Below are 16,019 nucleotides of genomic sequence, written 5' to 3' on the forward strand. Positions count from 1 at the left end.
ATGTCCTCATCCTGAAGCTCCTTCTGGAGCAACTACAACATCTCCTTTCTGGCCTTCACCTGTTCTTTGTACTCAGCATTGCAGTCTCCCTGAACACCGACCGAGCTGCTTCCCTGTCCTTCTCAGTTCTCACCATAAAGCATGTGTTTCACTACAGTCGCTTCTGCAACTGACACCACCTCAAACGAACCCTGGCTCTTGACACCACACTGCGTTCTTCACTTGTCCTCAGGCTGTGATTCTGTGGCGCCGTGGAGTTTCTCCTCCGTTTTGAAACGCTTCATGATGCTGGGGAATTTCAGTTGCCAGTTGGGGAATTTCTCTTGCAATTTAGCCAATATGGACCGGGCTTCAACAAGTGCTATGTCAATGTAGGGATAGATCTGGGTCTTGTTCTCGTGTAACGGGGGAATGGCAAAGAGGAGGATGTCGGCGAGGATGAGGATGGTGGTCCCGTTGAAGATGGCTCCCACATAGGTAAACATCCACATGACCACGGCCAGCTTCAGGGACTCAATGATGTCTTCGACCAGGAAGAGCTTGAGGCCTTGTTTGATGAAGGTCAGCGTGGCGTCCACATACCTGCTGGAGATCTCGGGGGGAATACTAACGTCCATTTCCAACAGCGGCTTGAAGGGGTGCTCCGAGTTGCACTTCTGAATGGCCTGCACGATGTAATGGTAGAGCCGGAAGGTGATGCCGATGCTCAGCATTACCAGCAACAGGTAGGACAGCACGCTGATGATGCTAAACGCGGCCAGCGACAGCAGCAGCAGCATGGACAGGCCAAACACCACGCCCGACTTCCTCGGGTCTCGCCAATGGATCAGGTCGTTGGCGCAAAACCTTGCATTTTGGGCGGTAGGACACTGTCCGTCGGCGAGCCCTTGCGCCAGTGATATCATCTGTAAGGAAGACTGCGTCATCGTTGGATGAATTCTGTCGTGGTTGCAGGAATCTGCTCCAAACTCAAACACACGGTTGTATGTTTACACCCGCTATCAATTAATTCTAGATTCCCCAATTAGCTAAATAGCTGAATTATCTTCTTTTGCTATCTCTCAATCTCTTTCTCTCGGTATGACTCTCACTAAATCCATATGTCGCAGAGTTCAAGTGTAAAATATGCTCACCCTACACCTTATATATAGGCTGTGGTCTGACGTCACTCACAACACAAACTGTTGTGAGTGACGTAATCTTTTTTGAGGGGCCTTTTTGCTTTTATTGATAGAGCAGGACGGGAAACATTGATAGAGACAGACAGGAAACGAGGAGAGATTTGGTGAGTTACATACAGCAAAGATCCTCAGGGTTGGGAAAAAGGCTTAAGGCTGAGCCGTATGTCTTGTTGTTACCTGTATGTGCTGTGTTGGTTTTGATGTGGGTGTTGGAACAGACTGTGAATTGGATTGTAGAGGATTGAGTTTTTGTGTAAGCACAAACATTGCATGAACACAAACATTGAAGACGAAGGTGAGGACGCAAATTCTAATTGGCCGGAATGAGATGATATATTATGATGATGTATGATGATAAGAGTGCCCCTCACTTCACACGGGTGTGGTTTGTTTTTTGTTTTAATCACAAAACTGCCAAGGCCTGCCACCTATGAGGGAGTGGTTTACAACCATGTACTGCACAAAATTGTCGAGGAATATAGCATACACTGTTATTGTTATCTTATCTTTATGGAATGATTATTGGTAGCATTACATAATGTGGTGTATTGATATTTTTCTTTCCTTTCTTTCTCAACTGAACTTACTGAATATACGATTTTGAGGTATTCATAATTTAATAATTTATACTCCACTACATCTCTGAGGCAAATATTATATTCTTTTCACTCCACTATAATTATTTGAAAACTTAAAAATGACTACCGGTAGTTACTTTGTAGATTTTGATTATTATTTGATCTGATTACTATTACAAAATACATACTTTGGCAATTTGAAAATAGCCGATGTACAAGCACACAACACGTCGCTTTACGACTATTTTCAAAGGATCATTATACATTTTACACATGTGAAATTAAGCATAATGACTACACGTTTGGTACTTTTGGTACCAATACCTTTGTACCTTTTTCTATAGGATATTGATACTTTCACTCAAGTAAATCTTGTGAGTACTTCCTTTGTTTTGTTTCTTGTTTTGTTAGCGGCGCATACTGTAAATCACTCTGGATTAAGAGCGTCTTCTAAATGCAAGTAAATTGTACTTCTTCCATCACTGTGACTTGATATGGCACTGGCAGAGCTATATCGCTATATGGGCTCTATCTTGCGGCTACATCTACACGTTGTGAGCTTGTAGATCAGCTATTTTAACTATTTTAAAAGGTTTTTTTAAATAGTAAAAAATGGCATATACATTTAGGGATACGGGTTAAGAGGTGGCACAAGATATATCCTATGTCTCTACTCTGAACAGAGACACCATCTTCATCTCACAAAATCAATGCTTTCAACATGTCGTGTGATACTGCCTGGTGTCATCTTGTTCTCCGCGCACGCGACTCAACCGAAACATTACTCACCAGTGCCACCCTTTTAGTTTAGATGGAGACTCACATGGTTGGTCAATGTGAATTCAGCAAATGAATGGTGTGTCTGTCTGTCTGTCTGTCTGTCTGTCTGTCTTCCAATGTCTTCCAATCAACTTCAAACTTGAATTCCCAACGTGCATTATTCCTGAGTAGACTTTAGTAATGTTCTGTAAGTGAAATACATAAAATAAATTACTAAATGAAATCAATAAATAAACACAATTCACAGTATGAAAAGCAATCAGGTTTGTGAGTGGTGCATCCGCTCCAATGCACAGCAGTGTGTGTCTGTCCACTTTGTAGGTACTTTATTGGCCTATGGGTATGGGTGTCAACTGATCATCATTCAGGTGGTCTGCTATTCAAAGAGCTCTGTAGTCCAGACTTGCCCACGCTCATCTCGTAGTTAGGAATGGGCAGTGGGCACCACCCCTTCCTTCCCAGCAAGCACGGTCAGGACCTGGACAAAGTAGTGACGTCTCCATTGGGGCCAGATCAAGTCAAACCAAGACCAAGTCAGATCTGGCCCAGAATAACACCTGATTTCAACCAACACACATTCTGCCCACTAAGACAGACGTCCCTGGATGAGTCCGGGAGAGTCCAATCAAAGCCAGATCAACTTGAGTCATATCATAACTAGTCAGATCAGGCTCAGAATAAGCTATATTATTTCAACTGAAGACGTCCTGGAAATGATCCCTCATATTGTTCTTGGGTTGTCTCAGACCCCGCTGCTGTAGTCCACCAAAGTTTCTCTTTTCCCTGTGTAGATTCTCCACCTCTCCTGCACACAAGCTGGTCTTCCTCTCACGTTGTTCTGGTGTCTGAAAGCCTGCGGGCACTTTGGCTGTGCGGGCCGGGCCGTTGGGCTGAAATGGCACAGGTCTCCAACTCACTGTCTGTTATGTCTGGATGAATCATTAACAATTCCTTGCAACCTTGATGTACTACATTATGAACAAAAAAGGCTTCTGTGCGTGGTGAATTACAGCTTTGAAACTTATTTTGTGAGTGCAGATGATTCTTTAGTGATTTCTTTGTATGTTTAGAATCTGCAGACTGCAATAACCCTGAATTATCTCCTGTGAGTTGAGCGTGTGTCCCCCCCACTCTCCTGGTAAAAGCATCCTCACTGTCATGTGAGGACCAAATAGTATACTAATGTTGGAATTGCAAACGGGAAAAGTGGCACATCAGCTGTGCCAGTTTAACAACTGTGACTTCCCTCGGCGAAAGTCAGTACGTACTCTGAACACAGTCTGGAGCTGTTTGGAACTCTGTATGTGGTCCTGCAGTACCAGTCCTCTCTGTATGTGAACTACTCCATATTTTAACAGACTTTGGGGGACATGCATACAAGTGGTGCCACGTCGTAAGCAAGGTCTTGCTGTACATTATCAGCATGCATCGTCGTGATAAAACCATCGTGCCTTGTTTGGATTTTTGTTACATGTGCTTACATAAAAGTCGTTTCCGGGTGGCGGCCTCTTCTCTTGGCAGCTGGACAACATGCTGATAATACTAAGACAAACCGATTGCACCGAGAGAGCCGGCGACCAATCCTCGGTCAGAATGGACAGGCAGATATGACCGTTGCTGTACACATGGTGATGCACTGGTATGTTATCTCCCGTGAACATTACCTGAGGCGAATCGAATGGATACCGGCTGCTAAACTTGAAAAGCAGCTGGAACTTCTCGCCTTCGTAGAGTGTGCCAACGGCTCCCTCCACATCTATGATCCACTGTGTAATGTTGTTCTCTACACTGTTTTCATTAAGTGCCATCCCTGGGGGTAGGTCATTTTGCAGAGTTAATAATTCCTTTTGTAGTCTCCTCTGCATTGTTGCCATTATGGAAAAACGTCTCGCTTGCACTCTTCCGCACACTATTGTTATCACTGGTTATTTCACCGACTTTATACTCGGCAGTTACTAAGCTTAATCACCATTCACAGTCTTAGTGTCATTGATCCGCCCCTTACACCACCTTTTTATAGGCTGTCTGAGTTGCTGCTCTGACGTCACATACAACGCAAGCCAATTTGCACAGGCATGTCCTGAAATTGGCACAGTGCAAAGTGAGGGCCGAGCTATTATCATCAAATATCATCACATTCCGTGCTCAGCCAACAAAATCATCACATTACGTGCTATGGACACACAGACACACAAAGCTGTGCATAGGAGGGGTTAGCTTAGGCCTAGGGTTATAGTTCTTGTTAGTTTTGGGGGGACATACAGTACAGCAAATTGGAATGGTGAGGTCATGACATCACCATTCCACTGCGAGTAGCTACACATGCATGGGTAAAGTCAAGACGTCCAGGCAGCACGCTGCACGCACATCCATTAGAAGGCTAGATGGAAGGGCTTGTCGGTGCTCAACAGGGACAACTTGCATCAGAGAGAATAAATGATACCTGGGCATTTCAGGAGAGACTACCAAAATTAACATAACTGGAGCACTGGACTGGTCTGCACATGGTTTATTATTGTAGGGGTGATCTGGCCTTTTACAACCCAGGCAACTTGATATTACAGTATATTTGTACCAAAATGTTATCAAAGGTAGATCTAGACATTACAGTCTATGGTCAGTAGTCAGGTTATAACATGTAAACAAATAAATAATTAATATACACCCGCACAGCTATACTAGTCTACTCTCCCAGGCTCAGCAAAAAAGGGAGTCCCTGATTTACATACCTCTTCCAGCAGATGGCGGAATTAAGGCAACCATGCTTGGATTCTTTAACGGAGCATGCGCGAAATACATTGACCCCGGATATAGCCTCGGTCCCAGGCTTACTTATCTGCGAAAAGAAAATGCCCCGGATATGTATTGTGTATGCTGTTTGTAGTGGCTCCGTTGTGGGTACCAGATCTCTGTCCCTACCAGAAGTCTGTGGGGTCCTAGTCGCGCAGGAGACCGACGTCATCACGTATCACGTACGTATCACGTACGCAGCTTGCAGTACACAGAGCTCTATGACACAGAGGTAATATTATGTTATATTATGCTTTATGCAATGTTATATTATGCTTTATGCAACATAATGACTAAACGGATGTATAATGTTGTGTGTTTATTAGGCTCTATGTCAGAGCCGAAGAGTTTGATCAATCCTCATGGGGGCCCGTCCCCCCCCCCCCGCAGCCCCGCCTCCCCGCCCCCCCCCCCCCCCCCCCCCCCCCCCCGCCGCAGCGCGGAAAAAAATTAAGTTGTTTTCGCTGGTACTTTTAAAGCAGCTTCTATAGGCCAATGTCCAAGCCAAGGTGAGGACTTTCAGGAATATATTATTTTTTATTATGAGAGAGAGAGAGAGAGAGAGAGAGAGAGAGATCATAGCTGGCGGCGGGTGCGTACCTTGGGTACCTTTGGGTAGGCTACAGAATTGCGTTGGGGGGGGACTGTCGCGGCCGAGCGAAGCGAGGCCGCCGCCGCGGATTTATTTATTTATTTATTTCCCAAATGGTCTAAAAATGAGTTCTTTAGCATACTTTTACCATTGAATTAGCCTATACACAGACAGCGACTGATCAGCCTATTTTGGACGATATGGGTCTTTTCTCGAGTCAGTGTGTAGTCTCACTAGTCTGTGGTTAGGTCTCTTTGGTGAATTCTTGATCAGTGTTGGGCGCGTTCGGAAATAGCGCACTGAGCCCACTGTGCAATGCAAACTAATAGGCGAGTGTGCTCCGGTGTGGTATTTCCGAACGCGCCCTTTATGTCACGCCTCAAGAACAACTACAAAAGAAACAGATTAGCACTTTTTAACACCTCTTGGACGGCCGGTGTCTCTCAAGACAGACTGTTGCCTGAGGAACAACAGGGGAGGCGCTGTTTTCCCGAATATTTGACGATGGGATTCTCAGATTGCCGGCGGAGAGGTCCAAAATGTTCGGAATTCCCAGAAAATATGTAATGTAAATGTAAAATGTCCACGAAAATCTTCATGGGGGCCGAAAGGGGCCCTAGGATTCTTCATGGGGGCCATGGCCCCGTGGCCCCCACAGACTCTACGTCGCTGCTCTATGTTATGTGTTCATCTGATTAAAGAAATAGGAGCTAATCTAGCCAAACAGATGTCGTTGGTTAGCCAAACAGAGCTATTAAACCTGTTAGCTCTGCCTTGTCTACATCTTCTATTTAGCATAATCGTTTCAGGAATTTAACATCACAATGCAACGTTTGGTACTCCGATATCATGTATTATTAGTCAGTTAAATTAACAATGATTTTACAATATAAATTGTGGTCTCAGAGATATAAATGCCATTAAATGGGGGTCCGTAGCCTGTTGCATGTTAGCCCTGTAAACATGACTCTCGTATTCATACGAGAGTCATGACGCAACTTCACCCTGGTCTTTGCAGACGCTACATTTACAAATAATTAAAATATATAAACATTCGCATTTCAAATATAAAGTACTCACAAAGTGTCCCACGGTTGTTAGTTAGTAGCAGCGCCAGCGATTAGAATTTCTGCATCCCGCGTTGTTTAATAAAAAGCATTTTTATCCGAGGTGTTATTTTGCCATTGGCTTTCAACTACGCGCCCCTATCGGTCGGGAGGAGGGTGGCACTCGGTGTGTTCGATATAGGTACGCTGACCGCCCTGCCAATACAGACTAATAGGCGAGTGCGCTCCCGGTGTGCAACTGTGGATTTCCCAAACGAACCCCGTTTGAAAAAAGTAGCCGGAGAGCTCGGACAAAAATGCTTTTTATTAAAGAACGCGGGACGCAGCAATTCTAATCGCTCGCGCTGCTACTAACTAACACCCGTGGGACACTTTGTGAGTACTTTATATTTGAAATCTGAATGTTTATATATACGGAAATCTTGTAAATGCAGCGACTGCAAAAAACAGGGCAAAGTTACTGCATGACTGTCATGATAATTATCATGGCAGTCATGTTCCAGGGCTAGTTGCATGTCAAACTGGGGGTGCTTCTTTGGAATTAAACTGGTTGAGAATCACTGCTACAACTGTAAAAATCTTCTCTTATGGGGGTCCCTGCAATATCTTTTAAAAATGGGGGTCCACATGAATGATAAGATCAATGTGGGGGTACTTGGCATGAAAAAGTTTGGGAATCACTGGTCTTGAGAACCTATTGAATATATTTTCCCATAAATTGGTTATTACTGGACAGTGGACAGTGCCAGAAACTATGTGGCTTTCTAAACATAATTGAGCTATAGATAGACAGTCAAGCTGGTCAGATAGACCTATTTGTTACAGCAGATCTGCTAGCTCACAATGTTGTGATCTTGTAGATCTGCTCATTTCATATAGGCAATGTATGTAGGGTAAAAGGTTAATAATTAGATGTCATACTGTGCAGATTGTAGATTGTACTGCTGATTGTACTGTAGGCCTATTCACATGCAAGTAACTTTAGGCAAAGGTGTCACAAAGCAACAAAGAAAAGCACTGGTGGTAGTACTATATCATACTGTATGATATACAGAGTGCAACTCTCTGCAATGCTCAACCTTGGGATGTATTAAATTTACAAAACAGTTCATCCACAACTAAGACTGCAGCAGAATACTATGAATTGTACAAGAGTGAAAGTCAAGCCTTGTTCAAAGGCTGTTTTAAATGTAAGCCTTGTTCTATGGCTGAAGTCATTTCATGTTTTCTTTAAGCCTTGTTCAAAGAGGGCACCCGATGGCCAAGTGGTACAGGCGCATGCTTTGGCTTGACAGCGTGTTGTGTGTTCGAGTCCTAAGTGGTACAGGCGCATGCTTTGGCCTGACAGCGTGTCGCGTGTTCAAGTCCTTTTCATGAAGACCTTTGCTGCATGTCTCTCTCTTTCTCCCTCTCCTTACTGTCCATCTTCACTTGATACTATCAAAGGCAGGAAGGCCAAAAAAAGCCTTGTTCAAAGGCTGTTTTAAACGTAAGCCTTGTTCTGTGGCCTTAAAATAATTTCCATTTGTTTTCTTTGAGCGTTGTTCAATGGCTGTTTTTCTTTGAGGCTGTTGTAACTAGGGATGCACCGATATTGAAATTCTTGGCCAATACTGATGTTAAAATAACAACTTTGCCGATACTGATTTCCCCCCTTTTGTGACAGGGAAACGAATACAAAAAACATACTGTTGACAATCTACAACTGTAGGCTGCAGATAACCAACACAAAATGTATGCTTATCAACAACAGATTAATATTGGCTACTGCCATCGGTTAATGTCAAGTTATTTGCAGATACAGATATTGACTGATAGCGGCACATATCGGCCAATGCCTGTTCGATACATCAGTGCATCCCTATATTTGTAACTACTATTTTTTTAATGTAAGGGAACCAAATATTATGAAATCTCTTGTGCAGTAGTAGTACTGTAGTCTTGCAAATTATATTGCCAGAGTGATAAATGACATATCAATTAGATAGCCTATAGATAGTGGATTTCATTCGGTTTCCTTACACCTTTTTTTCAGAAACCACTGCAGTGGGTAATTTGTATTTTCTGATTTATTTTTAACAGTGACCAAGCTCAACGAATTGCTCCAGGCAAATGGACGACCATGTTCGGGACAGACATTCAGGTACATTTCTCTTGCATCTCGCATGCACGTCTTTCTTGTCCACTTTAAATTGTCTATCTGTTTTTTAGACAGAAATGTAAAAACGGCAACAGGGTACAGTCAAACACTCCAAAAGGGATGGCACCAAAAAAGTCCTTGCTGTCTTGCTGTCTTACATTTAGGCCCTATACAATTAATGTCTTGCATAGACATGACAAAATTCACAGGTAAATAAATAAAAGAATAGGGGCACGGTGGCACAGTCGGTAGTCGCCTCACAGCTAGAAGGTCCTGGGTTTGATTCCCGCTGGGGATGCTGTGGCCGTGTTCCCTCCGCGTCATCAGTGCCCATACCCGAGGTGGGGTTAGCGAAAGCGCCTTTCTGTGTGGAGTTTGCATGTTCTCCCCGTGTCCCCTAGGGTAGGTACCCTCACAAAAACATGCAGTAATGCTGGTCTCTAAACTGCCTCCGGGGCGCCTGATGGAGGGGAAAGGAACTGGTCGGAATAACGTGTTCTTTCCACGCGCTACGTCCGGCCAAGGAAATTCCCCCTTGTCAGGTGAAAAGAAGCCGCTTGGAGTGGACTCCTCATACATATGAGGCATGAGGTCAGTCCGCTGCCCCCCCAGGTTGGCAGAGGAAGTGTAGCGCCCAGGATTACATTAGATAATTGGCACTGGGTGAAAAAACTGGCTTGCAAAATCGTGGGAGACAAATTATAGAAATCTTTTTTTAAAGAAATACATTTCAATATCACAGTAAAAAGAACTAATGCTGCATTGCTGTTCCCAATTATTTTACAGGGTTTCCCTCACCAGACGAGTGGAAATAGTTGTGGCATATTCATGCTGATGGTAAATAACTTTCTTTTGTCTATATATAAAGTGTTATTATTTTATTTGAAACTCACTCATAAGTTCACTGATCTTTGCCATTCACAGTATGCACTCAGCCTGAGCACAGGCGTCCCGTTTTGGCATTCTGAGGTCAGTATCTTTCAAAATAAAATCCACCGTTACAGTAGTGTTTCTTTTCTAAATTTCGGTAATAAAAATATTCATAAGAAAGTAAGAAGAATTTAGAAGTGTATTAAACTCTAGTGTTAACCACACACCACTATATTGTGTTTGTCTATTTAACATGGATTTATAACTCTTCTTTCTGCATTGCAGACATTGACGTGCATATAATACTGACATTTTTAAATATAGACAAATGGTAAACTACTGATTTGTGACTTAAAATGAACTCAACTTAAATCTTCCCTTTCATTTAGGGGACATGCCACATGTCCGGAAATGGTGGTGTGTTGGACTAATGGAACGGTTCCAGATTGATGGGTAAGACAAATGTAAATGTACTGTACTTCCTAAACACCATTCGTTAGGGCTTTAGTTAACTTTTAATTGTGATACCAATATCTCATTCAAAAGCCATGGACAGCGCTTCGCTCACTGGACCGATGAGGCCACAGCCTTGCTGCAGGGGTTGCTGGAGCCCATATACAGCCTCCCAAGGCCTAAAAAGAGGGTGAGCAGAAATGTAACACACACTGACCAAAAAAGTATTTAAATGTAATTTATTGGCTTGCAAGAAAGTCTACGGGTTTCATTGTGTGTGTGTGTGTGTGTGTGTGTGTGTGTGTGTGTGTGTGTGTGTGTGTGTGTGTGTGTGTGTGTGTGTGTGTGTGTGTGTGTGTGTGTGTGTGTGTGTGTGTGTGTGTGTGTGGCTCTCGTCCACTCTCAGGCCAAGGTTAGCAAAAGATTAGCATTCTTCTGCTCTATTTTTCACTCCCTTCACCCTCCAGGCACACTTTGCTCATCATATACACCTAACTCGATAACCGTTTAACCACCGACTTCAAATTCGACACACGCGTTCCACCTCACCACAGGTGCAGTGTCCAGTCGCCGGACCAACAGTTGTCCAGAACCGCCTCCATATATGGAGCTGGCCTGTTCTGACATCATTCTGACGTCTGCATAGACAAAGAATTCCATATATGGGCATGAAAGGGACACAGACATAAATATCTGGGTGGGGCATGTATTTCCAACTTGCATCATTTCAAATAGGCCAGTGCCCAAGGGACACCGCTCTAGTACATATTGTTGGATTCATGTATTTAACCCCTACTTTTGGCTGGTAAGATGGCTACAAGTTTGAGTCAAAGCTTGTGTTATGGAGATACAATATTATTCAGCTCACTTTTCAACTTGATTGCTGTAACGTTTGACTGATTTCGGATAATAAGTACTTGTAGTGCTGAGCATGTAGTCTCCAAAGTCCTTAATATTGTTGTTTACGCTGTAATTGATTTAGACCTAGAGCAGAAAACTGGCAGTCTATGCTGAAGTTTTTATTCATCTTTAAATGCATACTTTGTTTACTGAAGCACAGTAGCTATGTTCCTTTTGTTCTGTTTTTGTATTGATGTTTGATACTGTTGTCCTGCAGTGTTTGAAGCTGTCCCAGCAGAGCCCACCAGGACAGAGTCCAGAAGAAATGTTGAAGGTATTGTTTTTTTTTTGTGTTTTTACTTCAAACTGTAGGGTGTAACGATATAGTAACTGCATCGAAAAATCTATTAATTTCAAGAATCGAAATATATCGAAATGTAGACAGCAACATTGACTTTGTATTGTGTTGTTTTGCAATGCAAATAATTGGCTGGCTATCCCACACCGGCGGCGTCCGACGCGCGCTGACGCCTCGCCTGATGCTCCGATAGAAACCAGTTCTATTTTCCAGGCGTTACCGCGCGTCAACGCCTGTGCCGCGTCGCTGCGCACCCGTCGTGTGTTGGGCTTCAATTGGCCTGAAATGCTGCAGACAGGTCTTGCATTTTGAGTTTTCTTAAGAAATCTCAAACTGCATTGATATATTGTTAGACACCTCACACCAGGAGAAGAACACTGCTACGCAAAGAAGTGGAGAGAGGATGTAGTGTGGGTTAGTGTTGCTGTTGTTGTATCGTATTTTTGTTAAAATGTATTGTTACACCCCTACTGCACATAGAACAGGAGGAAAAGCAAGACAGAGAACATGCAACAGAATGTGTTGGGTATGGGTGATTGACTGAACATTTCAATTCTCAATAGGAATCTCCTGTGATGAAGGGAATAGAAGAAGCCTGCAAGTGGCTGGACTTCAACGGGCACCTGTTCCAGGGGTCGGTCTGTCGACCCTCTATAATGGACATGGGGGGGGGGGGGAGGACGCTCTGGTGGCCCTGACAGCCTACTACAGGTTTTTTTTAAATCATGATGGGGAATCTGATGAGAACGACATCAGAGAACCGTTCCTATTTGGATTTCGCAATCCTGCTGACATGGAACTTTTTTTTTCAGAGGTTTCCGACAAAAGGAATGTTCGCGTGTCTGCTATCTTATTATAATATTTTTATTTATTTTTTTATTTTTTCATTTTTCATGACTCTAATGCAGCAAGTGTTCAATTATTCTGGTACTGCTTCTTCAGCTTAAGTTTGTTTCTCGTTTTGCTAGTTTACTTTTGTTGGGGAAGGAGAACAGCTCTAGGATTTATTTTTAGAGCGATTACAACTTTATTGTGGTCCTTTTTTGTCTAATTAAAAAGAAAAAGGTTTCTTTAACCATCCTGATATATTTCTTTACCACAGGATTCTTTGGAGGGGTTGTGAATATGTATTTGAATTTCTGTTGAAAATAATTGCCTAATGTATTCTGTCGCAAATAACAGACCTTCAAAATCACAATGCATATCAAATGGAGGTGTTGTGAGCTTGTAGGTTGGCTATTGTCGTCATGCGCCGCTGTGGTGTGACAGTATGAATGAGGCATAACACATCATAAATAAAAAAGAAGGTTTTCACTATGTTGTGGCTCTATTGTTGGTTCCAAACACATGGAGTGTTGCAGGCTTGTTGGCTGCAGGCTTGTTTTATTTAATCGTTCATTTATTGAACGATTCATGATCCATGTTGGTACCTCCCAGGTGGGTGGATGCTGCTATGACATGTGTAATATGATACTATGAACTATGATAAGTGTAATGGTGTATGTAATAAGTGTAATAGCATAGTGTAATAAGTGTAGTAGTGTAATAGCATAGTGTAATAGGTGTAGTAGTGTAATAGCGTAGTGTAATAAGTGTAATAGCATAGTGTAATAAGTGTAGTAGTGTAATAGCATAGTGTAATAGCATAGTGTAATAAGTGTAGTAGTGTAATAGCATAGTGTAATAGGTGTAGTAGTGTAATAGCATAGTGTAATAGCATAGTGTAATAAGTGTAGTAGTGTAATAGAATAGTGTAATAGGTGTAGTAGTGTAATAGCATAGTGTAATAGCATAGTGTAATAAGTGTAGTAGTGTAATAGCATAGTGTAATAGGTGTAGTAGTGTAATAGCATAGTGTAATAGGTGTAGTAGTGTAATAGCGTAGTGTAATAGGTGTAGTAGTGTAATAGCATAGTGTAATAAGTGTAATAGCATAGTGTAATAAGTGTAGTAGTGTAATAGCATAGTGTAATAGGTGTAGTAGTGTAATAGCATAGTGTAATAGGTGTAGTAGTGTAATAGCATAGTGTAATAAGTGTAGTAGTGTAATAGCATAGTGTAATAAGTGTAGTAGTGTAATAGCATAGTGTAATAGCATAGTGTAATAAGTGTAGTAGTGTAATAGCATAGTGTAATAGCATAGTGTAATAGGTGTAGTAGTGTAATAGCATAGTGTAATAGCATAGTGTAATAGGTGTAGTAGTGTAATAGCATAGTGTAATAGGTGTAGTAGTGTAATAGCGTAGTCGTGTAATAAGTGTAATAGCATAGTGTAATAGCATAGTGTAATAGGTGTAGTAGTGTAATAGCGTAGTCGTGTAATAAGTGTAATAGCATAGTGTAATAGCGTAGTGTAATAGCATAGTGTAATAGGTGTAGTAGTGTAATAGCGTAGTCGTGTAATAAGTGTAATAGCATAGTGTAATAGCATAGTGTAATAGCATAGTGTAATAGGTGTAGTAGTGTAATAGCGTAGTCGTGTAATAAGTGTAATAGCGTAGTGTAATAGCATAGTGTAATAGCATAGTGTAATAGCATAGTGTAATAGGTGTAGTAGTGTAATAGCGTAGTCGTGTAATAAGTGTAATAGCATAGTGTAATAGCATAGTGTAATAGCATAGTGTAATAGGTGTAGTAGTGTAATAGCGTAGTCGTGTAATAAGTGTAATAGCATAGTGTAATAGCGTAGTGTAATAGCATAGTGTAATAGGTGTAGTAGTGTAATAGCGTAGTCGTGTAATAAGTGTAATAGCGTAGTGTAATAGCATAGTGTAATAGGTGTAGTAGTGTAATAGCGTAGTCGTGTAATAAGTGTAATAGCATAGTGTAATAGCATAGTGTAATAGGTGTAGTAGTGTAATAGCGTAGTCGTGTAATAAGTGTAATAGCATAGTGTAATAGCGTAGTGTAATAGCATAGTGTAATAGGTGTAGTAGTGTAATAGCGTAGTCGTGTAATAAGTGTAATAGCATAGTGTAATAGCATAGTGTAATAGCATAGTGTAATAGGTGTAGTAGTGTAATAGCGTAGTCGTGTAATAAGTGTAATAGCATAGTGTAATAGCATAGTGTAATAGCATAGTGTAATAGCATAGTGTAATAGGTGTAGTAGTGTAATATCGTAGTCGTGTAATAAGTGTAATAGCATAGTGTAATAGCATAGTGTAATAGCATAGTGTAATAGGTGTAGTAGTGTAATATCGTAGTCGTGTAATAAGTGTAATAGCATAGTGTAATAGCATAGTGTAATAGGTGTAGTAGTGTAATAGCGTAGTCGTGTAATAAGTGTAATAGCATAGTGTAATAGCGTAGTGTAATAGCATAGTGTAATAGGTGTAGTAGTGTAATAGCGTAGTCGTGTAATAAGTGTAATAGCATAGTGTAATAGCATAGTGTAATAGCATAGTGTAATAGGTGTAGTAGTGTAATAGCGTAGTCGTGTAATAAGTGTAATAGCGTAGTGTAATAGCATAGTGTAATAGTGTAGTGTAATAAGTGTAATGCGCCCGGGGCGTCACTCTGTGGATTCGTCTATAGCTGAAAGCCTGGAGGAGAGGAGGAGTCACACTCACATCATGAGTGATACATCTTTGTATGGGTTTATGAGGACGTAGAAACCATTTAGACATTTCTTTGAAGGAACTCAAACTCAAGATTGTACCCCAGCACACAACGCAACTCAGGAGAACATGTAAATGAGTAATTGAGGGCCACACAACTAGACTTAACTTGGAGATAAAATACAACACACACACACATTTAACATCTTTATTTGCATTCAGAATTTACAAGACATTTCTTGAACACAAACAATAGTGGATGCGCAAACTTGAAAAAACTCTACAACAAGTGCTTCAGGATACAGATCACGGGTACAGAAAGCATCGCCTTCTCCATATATGGCGACTGCCAGTTATTGCAGACACTGAACAGAATTTTGCCGATGCCTTAGCTCTCGGCTTGGTCATGCCTGCAATCTGCAGGCCCCTCACGACTGATTTATGGACAGAGGCTTCCAAATATGAACACAAGTAGTTTACATTTGTAGCCAAGCTGTATAATAGCATCCTTAAGCACCTTGGTAAGGAATGCCTCTTCCAGACTGTGGTCAAATGTACATGCCACTTCCAGTTCCAAAATGGTCACTTCTCTACTGTCCTCATCAACAACAATATCTGGTGTATTATCTGTGACATCTGAAAAGGCATCATTTTCATTATTGTGCATGAACATGGCAGTTGAAACACGTGAGTGCTTAAACATTTTGGCAGATGATGAAACATAATGAACTTATGTCCTTAGCTAATAGGTCAACAATTCTGTCGTGCCTAGCAATGTACATACCCTTATATACTGTACATAGCAGCCATT

General features: G+C 41.7%; 3 protein-coding genes across 3 annotated transcripts; 1 reads left to right on the forward strand and 2 right to left on the reverse strand.

The window, feature by feature from the left end:
- Window positions 1–218: 218 nt before the first annotated feature.
- LOC310876029 (reticulon-3-B-like) lies at window positions 219–926 on the reverse strand (the record flags this gene model as incomplete). Its single annotated transcript, XM_083789476.1, has 1 exon — window positions 219–926. One exon carries the CDS (start codon window positions 924–926, stop codon window positions 219–221), a length of 708 nt encoding a protein of 235 aa, XP_083645602.1.
- A 3,031-nt stretch (window positions 927–3,957) lies between these two features.
- On the reverse strand, window positions 3,958–4,413 carry LOC310875247 (putative ubiquitin-conjugating enzyme E2 W-B; the record flags this gene model as incomplete). The annotated part of the gene is made up of 1 exon (XM_083788426.1): window positions 3,958–4,413. One exon carries the CDS (start codon window positions 4,411–4,413, stop codon window positions 3,958–3,960), a length of 456 nt encoding a protein of 151 aa, XP_083644552.1.
- A 4,664-nt stretch (window positions 4,414–9,077) lies between these two features.
- Window positions 9,078–12,347, forward strand: LOC310876030 (uncharacterized protein; the record flags this gene model as incomplete). Its single annotated transcript, XM_083789477.1, has 7 exons — window positions 9,078–9,131; window positions 9,915–9,965; window positions 10,053–10,097; window positions 10,388–10,451; window positions 10,545–10,641; window positions 11,569–11,625; window positions 12,213–12,347. The coding sequence occupies exons 4-7, from the start codon at window positions 10,393–10,395 to the stop codon at window positions 12,345–12,347; spliced, it is 348 nt and encodes a 115-aa protein (XP_083645603.1). The 5' UTR covers window positions 9,078–9,131; window positions 9,915–9,965; window positions 10,053–10,097; window positions 10,388–10,392.
- Between the last annotated feature and the right edge of the window lie 3,672 nt (window positions 12,348–16,019).

The sequence above is a fragment of the Protomyctophum parallelum genome (assembly GCF_964188405.1).
Source record: "Protomyctophum parallelum genome assembly, chromosome: 18".
Taxonomy (NCBI): Eukaryota; Metazoa; Chordata; class Actinopteri; order Myctophiformes; family Myctophidae; genus Protomyctophum; species Protomyctophum parallelum.